This window comes from Spinacia oleracea, chromosome 3 (genome assembly GCF_020520425.1).
Source record: "Spinacia oleracea cultivar Varoflay chromosome 3, BTI_SOV_V1, whole genome shotgun sequence".
Classification (NCBI taxonomy): domain Eukaryota; kingdom Viridiplantae; phylum Streptophyta; class Magnoliopsida; order Caryophyllales; family Amaranthaceae; genus Spinacia; species Spinacia oleracea.
The window spans coordinates 51,282,602-51,296,235 of NC_079489.1; the positions used below are offsets into that span (position 1 = coordinate 51,282,602).

The 13,634-nt window shown below is 34.8% G+C and overlaps 2 protein-coding genes across 3 annotated transcripts in view; one reads left to right on the plus strand and one right to left on the minus strand.

The window, feature by feature from the left end:
• Positions 1–938: 938 nt before the first annotated feature.
• LOC130469004 (uncharacterized) lies at positions 939–6,360 on the minus strand. Its single transcript, XM_056838044.1, has 11 exons — positions 6,044–6,360; positions 5,730–5,945; positions 5,375–5,644; positions 4,870–5,262; positions 4,504–4,764; positions 4,086–4,411; positions 3,827–4,006; positions 3,630–3,734; positions 1,534–1,603; positions 1,324–1,422; positions 939–1,222 (listed from the first exon to the last, which is right to left on the minus strand). The coding sequence occupies exons 1-11, from the start codon at positions 6,326–6,328 to the stop codon at positions 1,124–1,126; spliced, it is 2,304 nt and encodes a 767-aa protein (XP_056694022.1). The 5' UTR covers positions 6,329–6,360; the 3' UTR covers positions 939–1,123.
• Positions 6,361–12,089: 5,729 nt separating this feature from the next.
• Positions 12,090–13,634, plus strand: part of LOC110797511 (transportin MOS14) — a 43,201-nt gene continuing 41,656 nt past the window's right edge. Inside the window, exon 1 of one of the 2 annotated variants that reach the window (XM_056840292.1) lies at positions 12,090–12,566. In XM_056840292.1, coding sequence (XP_056696270.1) covers positions 12,345–12,566 — 222 coding nt within the window. In that variant the 5' untranslated portion in view covers positions 12,090–12,344. The remainder of the gene's footprint in view (positions 12,567–13,634) is intronic. The other variant, XM_022002626.2, reaches the window with a different exon arrangement.

The following is a 13,634-nucleotide window of genomic DNA, read 5'->3' on the forward strand; positions in this document are numbered from 1 at the left end:
TTGTTTTAGCTATTTTCATTATGTGTGAGTAGTTACTTTTCTAGGGTTTAGGGGATCCATGGATGCATGATTTGGATTAATTGTGGACTTGATTAGTTGATTAATTAATCGTAATTTCTATAGCTTATTATTATTGCTCGTCAATTCAGTTCGGCCAGACTATTTTGATTGAGTTTGATTAACCTTAGATTATGTGCCGAGAGGTATAAATCTGATGTTTTTGGTCTGTGGCTATTAGATAGGAATTATTTCTAATACATAGCGAGAGTCTGCTAGTTTTATTATCCTAAGGAATTCAAAAGATTCGAGAGATGCATGTTTTCCTAGTTATGATTATTAATTGATTGTTGTTGTCCGTTTTCCAATCCCGGTCTGCATTTGTGGCACTAGTGGAAAAAGGGTCATTTGCATCGCACTTTTAAGCATATTTGCGTCGCACATCGTGCGTGGCAAAAGCTCTCGACGCAAATGACTAAAAGTCATTTGCGTCGCACATTTGTGCGACGCAAATAACCTTATTTGCGTCGCACATTTAGCAAATGTGCGACGCAAATAACTTTTCAACATGATGCCTGAAAAGTCATTTGCAACGCACATTAGCTAAATGTGCGACGCAAATAAGGTTCATTTGCGTCGCACAATTAGCTAATGTGCGTTGCAAATGACTTTTCAGGCACCATGTTGAAAAGTTATTTGCAACGCACATTAGATAAATGTGCGACGCAAATGACTTTTAGGCGCAAAAAAAAAAGTCATTTGCCACGCACAATAGCTTAATGTGCGACGCAAATGACAATTTTAGCGCCAAAAAATTAAGTCATTTGCCTCGCACATTGAGCTAACGTGCGTTGCAAATGACTTATTTTTTTAAAAAAAAATATTCGTTTTTTAATATTTTAGTTGGAAATTCCGACATGATCGTCTTTGAAATTAGACGGTTCATTCCCAATACCGGGAATACATTTATAATTAATACCTGTCACAAAAGTTTACAACGTAATTAACGTTCCCAATAAAAGGCAATTAAATTCGTCATAGATCGATCAACCAACATGTTACAACAAACATAAAATTATTACAACAAAGGTACGTAGCTAGCTAGAGATCAAGTTCATATTACAAATTAAGCTAAAAATTCGACATTGTTCATGAAGTAATCTGCCCAAAAATCTTTCACCTCATTAATCTCCTCCGCTGAATAAGGCAATGTTCTTGAAAAATCCTAAAAAAGTGTAAATAATTCAATTTATCAACGATTGATCAATATAATAGTTTTGTGTACTTCAATTTATTATATAAAGTACGTAGTTTATGAGAACATACCTTAGTAAGATCTTGACTATTACCATGATTCATTATTATGTCGTACATAAAACGCATGACGTAGTAGCCACAATCTAGTGATCCCGGTTGTTGAGCACACTAAATGCATTAAAATAAATAACACAAGTAAAATTTCTATCACATTGTATGTTATAATTTTGAAAAACTTATTTCTTAGGTAAATAATAAACTAATTATATATATATATACCTGTGCTGGAATCCATGTTAATTTAGTTCCCTTAGATTGTCCACCTAGTCTCTTGTAACTCCGAAAAGCACTACACATTCGATAAAATATGCAATTATATATACTTTGTTTACACATGTAAATGCAAAGAATATTTTACATGTAAGTGCAATTATATACTTTGTTTACACATGTAAATGCAATTATATACGTAGTAGTCACATTTAAGGCTAATTGGGTCGTACGTTCTAGGTCATTTTTAGGCAAAAATTATGTTTTCGAACCCAACTTTGAACCAAAGAACCTAAGGAATGTTTTCAAACTTATTACACGTCTCATATGCATAGTTATAACTTTGTAAGGCCCTTTACAATCTATTATTTCACATTTAAGGCTATTTGGGTCGTCCTAGGTCATTTTTAGGCAAAAATGATGTTTTCGAACCCAACTTTGAACCAAAGAACCTAAGGAATGTTTTCAAACTTATTACACGTCTCATATGCATAGTTATAACTTTGTAAGGCCCTTTACAATCTATTATTTCACATTTAAGGCTATTTGGGTCGTCCTAGGTCATTTTTAGGCAAAAATGATGTTTTCGAACCCAACTTTGAACCAAAGAACCTAAGGAATGTTTTCAAACTTATTACACGTCTCATATGCATAGTTATAACTTTGTAAGGCCCTTTACAATCTATTATTTCACATTTAAGGCTATTTGGGTCGTCCTAGGTCATTTTTAGGCAAAAATGATGTTTTCGAACCCAACTTTGAACCAAAGAACCTAAGGAATGTTTTCAAACTTATTACACGTCTCATATGAATAGTTATAACTTTGTAAGGCCCTTTACAATCTATTATTTCACATTTAAGGCTATTTGGGTCGTCCTAGGTCATTTTTAGGCAAAAATGATGTTTTCGAACCCAACTTTGAACCAAAGAACCTAAGGAATGTTTTCAAACTTATTACACGTCTCATATGCATAGTTATAACTTTGTAAGGCCCTTTACAATCTATTATTTCACATTTAAGGCTATTTGGGTCGTCCTAGGTCATTTTTAGGCAAAAATGATGTTTTCGAACCCAACTTTGAACCAAAGAACCTAAGGAATGTTTTCAAACTTATTACACGTCTCATATGAATAGTTATAACTTTGTAAGGCCCTTTACAATCTATTATTTCACATTTAAGGCTATTTGGGTCGTCCTAGGTCATTTTTAGGCAAAAATGATGTTTTCGAACCCAACTTTGAACCAAAGAACCTAAGGAATGTTTTCAAACTTATTACACGTCTCATATGCATAGTTATAACTTTCTAAGGCCTTTTATAATCTATTATTTCACATTTAAGGCTATTTGGGTCGTCCTAGGTCATTTTTAGGCAAAAATGATGTTTTCGAACCCAACTTTGAACCAAAGAACCTAAGGAATGTTTTCAAACTTATTACACGTCTCATATGCATAGTTATAACTTTCTAAGTCCCTTTACAATCTATTATTTCACATTTAAGGCTAATTGGGTCGTCCTAGGTCATTTTTAGGCAAAAATGATGTTTTCGAACCCAACTTTGAACCAAAGAACCTAAGGAATGTTTTCAAACTTATTACACGTCTCATATGCATAGTTATAACTTTCTAAGTCCCTTTACAATCTATTATTTCACATTTAAGGCTATTTGGGTCGTCCTAGGTCATTTTTAGGCAAAAATGATGTTTTCGAACCCAACTTTGAACCAAAGAACCTAAGGAATGTTTTCAAACTTATTACACGTCTCATATGCATAGTTATAACTTTCTAAGTCCCTTTACAATCTATTATTTCACATTTAAGGCTAATTGGGTCGTCCTAGGTCATTTTTAGGCAAAAATGATGTTTTCGAACCCAACTTTGAACCAAAGAACCTAAGGAATGTTTTCAAACTTATTACACGTCTCATATGCATAGTTATAACTTTCTAAGTCCCTTTACAATCTATTATTTCACATTTAAGGCTAATTGGGTCGTCCTAGGTCATTTTTAGGCAAAAATGATGTTTTCGAACCCAACTTTGAACTAAAGAACCTAAGGCAAAAATTTAGGCAAAAATGGCATTTTCATATGCATACTTTACTTACTTGTTTAGTGGCTCCTTAATCATCAAATTTCTCTTCTTCTGTTGAGAATCAAATATGTAGACCTCACGTTTAGACAAGCAAAGAACTAAAAGCATCCAGTGACTCCTACATACAAACAATAAACGTATGTAGTTAGAAAAAAAAAAGTTAAATTTATAACAATCAATTAAAAACGAAGTTCAAAGTAATTTTCATACTTTTCGTAGTATGGACATAAGATGAATGTCTTAGAACTAAGTGCACTCATGGACCTCGTCATGTACAATAGAATTCGATCTGCATCGGACTTTAACATGGTGGCCGATATCATCTCCGGGCACATGAATCCAATGCTATTGGGGTGACAATCATCGTGAAAACACAACTCACTCAAAGCCCTATAATATAGAGTGTAAGAACGTTAAGACAATCATAAAAATCAAATTTAGGGGCAAAATATGAATTTAGGTAACTCACGTAGCAAAAACTTGTATTATTGATATATTGAGCCATGCTCCCGAGAGAAGTTGATCGGTGTCTTCAACGGTGACACTAATTTCAAAGTCCTTTTCCATATTGAATGTCCTTTTAGTGCAATGTACCTTAACATGCTCCCCTTCTTTTAATCCCAACATCATAGTTTTCATCACATTGCACTTACCACTCAAATTTTGCACTTTATAATTTTCAAGGAAATAGGTTTTTGATTTAGTGTTGGACGCTTTTGTTCCACTTCCCCCAACCACTATCTCTTTCCCTTTGTTCCCTTTCCCTTTAGGCTCTTTACTTGTAGGCTTGTTTACCTGAGGTATGATTTTCAAATAACGATATACATATTAGTGAGCATACATGGTATAATAGTTCTACTTCAAATTATCATGCATATGTTAGTTACCTCCTCATTCGTAAGCGACACCAAATGCTTTGGCCACTGAGTGAAGGTACCATGAGCTTGAGCAAGTTTCTTAATATATTGAGAAGGCACGGGGACGGGAGCTTCTTTGTACGCGGGCTCAAAATCATCAACGCTCACTTTCACGTTATCGGACGTGACGTCGTTGTGGTGATCAAGGAGCAACTCTGGACATATGGTACCATAGGCAACAAAGACTTTCTCCGAGCCTATGTTCAGGTATAGATGGCACGGGACAGGTTCCTTATTATTTATTTTGAACAATAAGGCAAATACAATGTAACATGTTAGAAAAGTTCAATAGAATTAACTAGAAACAAAGTACTTGAAAAACACAAATTATCATACCGTAATGTCGGCAAATGGATCTAAACCCCCGGAACGACAACTACTATGAACATTTGCGTCTATCCTCATATGGCTTGGTATTTGGACACCAAGTTCTTTAGCAAATGTGATAAATTTCTCCATGACCATGGCATCCATCTTGGAGTTCATCTCTTGTATTGTCTCATCTTTGACCCTTTTGGTCACTCTTGCTTCCATTTCCTCCATCTCCGCATCTCCATACCGTCGAAAGCTACGCCGCTCTCCGGTCCCCCACACAGCTTTGATGCCTACTCCACCACCAAATGTTAGTGGTCTCCCTTCTTTAGTCTTACCAAGTGCACGAGATAAGACATCATCTCGTGCACTTTTGGGAACAAATTCCCCTTCATCTTGTTTCCTTTTCCATTCATCCTACATGAAATCAAATGGTTTTGAGAAAAGTTCAACACTTGGTTTCATATTTAAGAACATATATGAAATTAGAGGAATCACAACATTACGCAAAATTGTTAAATGAACTTACAATATTTTCTTTGACCTTTTGTGTGCCCTCATCCGGCAAGTAAGGATTTCCTTTCTCATCTGGTACCGATCTTGCAAGAAGCCATAAACATGTCCTACTCGGCAAACTTGAAGAAATTGTAGACGCAGAGGAACCTTCAGATGACGAAGAAACTGAGGGAATGTACCCTTTTCTCTGCCATTCACTTGTCATTTCAGCATATGATTTCTGTCCCATATGATGAGGATATATGTTGAAAGATTGACTTTGTCTTGCTTTCTCACTTATTTCCTAATTTTAGGGGGGTAAAAGAAATTATTACAACAAAATAAAACTTAGATTATAACAAGACTTTAAATAAGAATAATTTTTATACCTCAGCTTCTTCGGAGGTACGTATCTTCACAAATTCCTTCCATATATCCTTAGTTATATAACTATACAAATCATATGGCATCTTTTCATCTTTTGGCCTTTTCCTTGTACCCCGGATCCAACCAGTCGTCAATCTTGATTTGAATTCCCTCCAACGCTTATCACAACTCTTTAAGACAACTTCTTTCTTAGTTTCATCTGTGATATGAAATTCTCTCTAAATGAAAGAAAAAGAAAAGGAACAAGAAAGTCTTTTAGCACATGAAAAAGACACGTAGATATGTACAACTGAATTTCCAAAATAAAACCGGTTACCTTGACGTCTTCCCACAAAGTGTCTTTTATTCCTTGTGAAACATCTTCCCAGGTTCTGATCAATATTGAAACCTTTGCGCGACTTATCTCGCCAATGTGATTCTTGTAATCCGTTGCCCATTTCCCTGTGGGTCGGTCCAAGTGATCCCATTCAATTTTTCTTGGAACCCCGGGCATGGATTTTATTCCTTTTGTAGGGCCTCTTGGCTTCTTTTTTTGCTTTTGGGGCACTTGATTTGGTGATTTGTTAGAAGGACCTGAATTTGCGTGTTGATCTTCATCCATGCCTGACGCTACTGCATTGGAAAATCATCAAAATTACATACCTTCAAAAGCATGATTTTAAAATAAAAATAAAGAACTGACCAGTTCTGTGCACTGATCTGCACAGCTCAGATCAGAACTATGCAGATCAGTGCACAGAACTGATCAGTTCTGTGCACTGATCTGCATAGTTCTGATCTGAGCTGTGCAGATCAGTGCACAGAACTGGTCAGTTCTGATCAGTTCTGTACAAATGCTGGGGAATGAATTTGAATATGCAAAATTTTGGTCCACAAACCCACCCAAAAACAGACTGTTCTTTAAAGATTAAGCAACAAAGAAAGCACAACCAAGCTCCTGAAATAACCTTCAGATACTAACAACCAGCAATTAGATGGTACACAGGAACTTAGCAGACACTTAAATCCAAATAAGATGTTTTTTTTCCGGGTTGGGAGGTAGTTTGGGAGTGCAAACATGGATGACATAATATCCAGCTCCATGAGCATAATATAGAGACCAGTTGCATAAGAATTCAAGGAGTATGGAAATTCCCTGAATAAAGAAGTATCAGGTGTAACCATCCATCATCCTTTGAACAACCACCACCATGGTGAACCGCTGCCCTAGATTCCCTTAATATTGATATTTCTCATTTCGATTATTGCTTTAGTTTAATCTACAAACCAACCCAAACCTTTTGTTACCAATAGTCTAGATTAGTTAATTAGTAGTAGAAAGAACGCCTGTTTCCCTGTGGATACGATCCCTACTTCCCTTACTATTTTGTTAGTGGAATTAGGTTTATTTTTGATAAGGTGATACGACTTTAGCCTGTCAGCAGCTGCGGTGGTCAGGCGGTGGCGCAGCAGCAGCTGAAGCAAGGAGGAGGCGCAACAAAGTTCACGTGAAAGGGGGTTACGTGAGTTTTGTTTTTGTGGGTTTGTGAGTTGAGAGGAGAGAGAATAATTGTGAGTAACTTTGGAGTTTGGGGTTTATTTATTGTGGGCTTTACTAATTGGGTTTTTCTTTTAGTGTTTGAATCCAAAACCGATTAGAAGTATTTTACAAATTCAAACGTGTTTTCGTAATTCAAATTCTTTTCAAAGTATGATTCTAAAAATTATGTTTGATTGCATAAATCATTAAATTATTTAGAATGTAATTAAATAAAATAAATATACTTTAATTATATATATTTATTACTAAAATTCGTAAATTCTATTTAAATATAAATAGCTATACGTTAAAATATATGAATAAAATTTATAAATTTACGGGGAATTACACCTTTGAACAATCTATAGAATTCAGTTAAACTTGATGTTCTGTTTGCTCTAAACCCGATGGCGTGATGAGTGCTTTCATTCGTTGTGAAGACAAAATTCCAGTAGAAAATAAGTATTTTCTTAAAGCAGGACACCATTTTTCTCTCAAATCGTAGACATTTTTAAACCATTTTTCCCCTATCAGCTCATATGTTTGCAGCATTGCTCTCCAGTTGGTTTCAAATTCAACTTCAGTGACACACTTATACAAGCAATAGTTGAATGTCTTCTTAAAAGTTGCATCTCGTTTCAATTCCCCAAATCTTGTAATAGCATTCTAATACAAATGCCATACACATAATATGTGTCTCACGTCTGGAAGACCTACGTATAAAACACAAGATTTACCTACACATCAGTAACTTTTTACAGATATCAATAACTTTTACTAAAAAACTATAAATTTTACTAATAAACCGTAACTTTTACCAAGACAACTTCAACTTTGTAGGCTTTTGGTGTAAATATTGATTTTTGGTGAAGTTAAGTAAAAGTCAGTAAAGTTATACTAAAAGTTTGGAAATCTTTGCTAAAATTTAAGTTAATTATTTTAATGTAAGTTTACCTAACTTTACTACATCAAGCCTGGCTTTTAATACAACAAGGCTAACTTTAACTTTTTCTTACTCAAAATGACCAACTTTAACTTCTGAGGTTTTCCTTAAATGAAAAGTTAGGAATATCAATATAAAATTTAAACATGGTGTAGTAAAAGTTAAGAAAAGTTTTATACTAGTTTACCTAACTTTAACTAATAAAACTTAACATTTATCAAGACAACTTAAACTTTAAGAACAAATCCTTATTGACTTTTACCTGATTGATGGCATTGTTCATTGCTGCATCCAAATCTGTAAATATTGATATTGGACTTTTTCCTCCCATTGACTTTTTGAAAGTTTACAGAAGCCACACAAACAACTCGATCTTTTCATGTCATTTGAATGCACAACCAAACATGTAATTTTCCAATGGTTGTTTATTTCAACTATTGGAGCACAAATTAGGTTATACCTATTTATTCTATATGTTGTGTCAAAAACTATATCTCCATAAATATCATAGTCTTCCGTCATCATAGAGTCCTTCCAAAACAAGCTCCTCAATTTGCCTTTCTCATCCAATCTAAATCTAAAAAGAAGTTTGGGTCCCCTTCATGCTCTAGATACATTATGTCTGCTACTGCTTGTGCATCACCTCCTTCTATTTGCTTCACTTTTAACCTCGTGCAGTAATTAAGATGGTCCTTCTTCGAGTGCCCCAAATTTTCTTCTCATCCAGCTTCAATTGTCGTGTACTTAAAAGAAGAGGTGGATGAAAGATATGTCAGGTGTGCATAAAATAATGTAAATAAACAACTAAAATTTAAAGTTTTAAAACACTAAATTTTACTACCAAAACTGCAACTTTTATTACCAAACATGTAACTTTTACTAACATCACAGAAACTTGTACTGGATTGTGCATAGTTTCAATTGCCTCTCCCCTTTCTTTTGTTATCTGCCTTTTAGATCTATGCAGGCAGTGCCATTTATTTCTCGTTAATCATGGTTGTGCATTATCACAAGATGAACAACCTCACACCTCCCTTGAGAATTCAATTTCACCCTCAAGCATGCCTTACATCGAGTTCTTGTGATCGGAACTTGCCTTGCTTTTCTCTATTTTTTGGCACAACTGGAACAACTATTTCCACTTTCTTCTTTTGTTATTTCTATTGGTTGTTACTCATGTTGAATTGCCGAAAAAACAAATACTTTTTCAAGCACGATTCTTGTCCTAACTTTGAATCTTTTGTTGTGTTTCCTTATGGAAAATCCAATTGTACTAGCATGTTTTTTGTAGAAATCTAGCACTTCATCTACTTTTTCTCCGGTGAATTTCATCAGCGATCCAACAATATCATTGTCCGATTGTGTTATTGCAATTAATATAAACAACACAAACTTTTAATTACAAAACCTTAACTTTTACGCATAAAACTTTAAGGAAATTTTGTTATTTACTACCTTAAAAATACACCACTTTTGTATTTACTACCTTATGAAATTTTTATTTTAAATTACTACCTTAAACTTTCAATTTTTTATTATTTACTACCACTTTACAATTTTCTCATTTTAAAATTAAGATATCTCTTTGGTTTCTTAATCCTTTAATGTGATTCAAAGTTCATTATCCTCCTTGCTCTATAGGGATTTCATTGAGAACGACATTTCAAAAAAATTCGTTTGATAATTCATATATATTTTAAACTTTTACGTATAATATTTAATTCGTTTTACCTTTTGTAAAATTTTAAAAGCAAGATCTCAATGGAATCCTTACACATAAATGAGAAGAATGGGATTTGAATCACTTAAAATGATTAAGAAACGAAAGAGATATCTTAATTTTAAAATGAGAAAACTATAAAGTGGTAATAAATAAAAATAAATTGGAACTTTAAGGTAGTAATTTAAAATAAAATTTTCATAAGGTAGTAAATACAAAAGTGGTGTATTTTCAAGGTAGTAAATACCAAAAAATCCAAACTTTAACTTTGATTAAAAAAATATGAACTTTAATAATATCATGTTAATAATCTAAGCTAACATTGTAGGCAAACCAACACCTCTATGTAACTTTTACTTGTACATACTTAACTTTTACTACGAAAACTGTAACCTTAACTTGGAAAAATGTAACTTTTACAAACGCATAATCTAAACCAATAGTACAACCAAACCAACACCTCCACATAATGTTTACATGAACAACTGTAACTTTTACTCTCGCAACCGTAAATTTTACTCCAAATGCATAAATAAGTTACAAACGCATAATTTTTGATGCTTTGCAATAACATAATGATTTATTTGACTATAATACTGCATATAATAACTTTTACACTATTAAAGCTAACCACACAACCTGTTTATTCTAACTTTTATTTACTGGTAGTTCAACATAATAACACAACCCTAATTTTGGGTTTTTTTTAGTAAAACACAATTACAGAAGCTAAAACTTAAATTACCTTCAAATTCAGAAGGAATTCTTGTTCTCCAGCTTTGATTTCATAATTTGAATCTTCCTTTGCCAAACCATTGTTGTGCATAGAGATATTGAGAATGTCCTCAATTGTTGCATGCCCAATATCAACTTCAATTGGCAATTGTATGCTTTGTGTTGATTGAATAACGCTTCTAATTAGATTTTCCATTGCATTCGATCGCAAATTGATCTCTTCTCTGCGTTTTCGGTCGTTTCTCTGTGTTTTTATCTCTTGCTCTCTTTTCTGGTTTTTGCATTATTTTTTTGTTTTTTCTATCCTCTTATTATTTGGCAGGTAGCTTGAAATTGCGTGAGAGGAATTGAGCTGGCAATTTTATCCGCGACTGTCCTAATTGTTTCGTTCGTATGTGTGAAACTTTGGTGTACGTTAATATTATGGGGCGTTTGGTTGAGCGTATTCATCTAAGGGTAAGAGAATGAATTTGTATGATTCCATTTGTTGTTGTTTGTTAGGCCCTTTTTGTCGTTCCCTTTACCTTATTTTCTTTCTCACTTGCCCTAAAAGTCCTCTAAATTGAATAAATTGAATACATACCCCCCATGTTTTTTCCATTCCCTGTCCTCCAACATCCCCAAAATCGTTGACCACAATAACCAACATTATCAACACCACCCACCATCTGAACCACCTTCGTCGTCAACCCACCTCACCTTACCCAACCGCCGACCCAACTCCGAGAACGCAACCGCGACTGCCACCAACATCACGCACCCCCAGCCACCCCTAACCATACCCACGCAACCACCCCAAATCACCATTTTTTTCTTCAATTTGGCAATAGTTTTTTAAATTAGGGTTTCCTGTAATTCAATAATCAAATAAAGTCGAACAATAAGAGGATTTATTTCAGAGACGATGTAAATTGTTCAAGCAAAAAGAAGATTTCTGCTGCTTCGATTGACGTATTCAGTTAGTGGTAAAATTGTTGACAGCGAGACGACAATGACGGCGATGACCGTATTTTGTCTTATGATTCTCTCTCATCAACATCAAGCTAGAACTACACAATTGGACTAGAACTACACAATTGGGTGATGCAATCGGATCGCCCATTTCATTTTCAGTAACCCTCATGTAAGTAAGCAACACTGTTAGATTTTATTTGATTAGTTGCCTAAATACATTTTTAATGGTGCATTTCCTACACCTACATTTAATTGTATCAATCACAATAGTAGTAATTGCATTTTCTGCCGCCCAAACAACACTTTATATCAAAGGGAATTCATTTCATTCCTCCTCTTTTCCTTTATTGAGTTCATTCGGTTTGCCCCGTGTGAACCAAACGGTACTTTAATATAAACCTGTTGCGCGCAAGGTCGATCGAAGATTGGTTACCCGAAGAACGTAAGTGAAGGGGTAAGTTCCACTCCGATTGTTCAGCCCAAAAGGAGGTAACAAGATCCGTGCACCCAAATTGTGTAGCATTTTCGCTCTCCAGATTGTGCTTCTTCTGACATTTCATTTTCTCTCCCCTCACTCACGGCTCACCCCTCTTCCTTACAGTTTAGGACCCAATAAAAACCGTCAGATCAACCGCACAGAATTACAGGCGTCGTCTTCTCCGCCCATCATTATAAAAATCCCATTTCAATTTTTATTTTGAATTTGCGCAGCAAAATTTGAATTGAAGAAACCCCCTTTAAAGAAAATGGAGGAACTACAAATCCAGGTTGCGCAAGCAGTTAATGTGTTGAACCATGATTCACAATCTTGCAATAGAGTTGCAGCAAATCAATGGCTGATTCAGTTTCAACAATCTGAAGCTGCTTGGGAGGTTGCCACTTCTCTCCTCACTTCCTCCTCACATCCCCCGCCTCTTTTCTCCGAATTCGAAGTCGAATTCTTTGCTGCCCAGATTCTTAAACGCAAGGTTTGTTTGATTTTCCATTGATTTTCAGCTTTTTTTTTTAAAGTTTTTTGGGTTGCACGGATAGTGAAATGGGTGTGTTGGATTGCTGTTTTGGTGGTGTTGTCAAATGGATTTTGTGGAATTAAATTGTTTCTTTGTGATTTTTTTTGTTGCTGTAATTGTGAAGTGCTGACATATGGTTGGAACACTTGGAATCAATGTAGTTACATTTTGGTTTATAAACTCACGACTGTGTGAACTGATGTTTTTGGAAGAGTGAGGACATGCATCCTGGTGAATTCTAGCTTATAATTTATGGCTTGGAACACTTGGAATCAATGTAGTTACATTTTGGTTTATTAACTCATGACTGTGACGAACTGATGTTTTTGGAAGAGTGAGGATATGCATCCTGGTGATTTCGAGCTCGTGCTTCTACAGTTTACATTGTTCTTGAGATGGATAGTAACTTTCCAGTTAAGGTAATATGCAGGAAGAGCATTGTTAGCATGTAATTTTGTATGTCCTTATTTATTGCTAGGATTGAAATGAAGTTGAGTAATTGTACTGGGTGATACCCTCGTCAACTGAGTAGATGTGTGCCAAACTCAATCTTTACTTGGTGTTGTTTTAAGACCCTACAGAAGAATGGCTGTTCATTATTTTGCTCTATTCTTGTGTTAATTGCGCTTGCCTTATCTTACTCATGGTTCAACTTACGAGTCACAAGATACTGACAGGGGGAAAGAACTTCTTGGCCGGAAGAGTGCATTCCCCATTTCCTTCTGATATTTATGCTTTGTACTAATTTAGTTGTGACTTGTGTAATGGGATTATTTTCTTCTGTTGCTAGTTTGCTACAGTTGATTGGAAGTACATTTTGAAAGCAGGACACTTGTGCAAAATTTAGAAGGAATAACGGGAGAAAGTTTCTGGCATGATTTGCTTATTTTTGTTTGGTTTGTTGCTGGAAAGAATCGAGTTACACATTCAGGATTAGAACTACATATATTGATGCTTTGCAGGATAGGATAAAATAGTATATCTTTCTTCTCTATGAAGATTCTTTGTAGGTTTTGGCAAATTGTG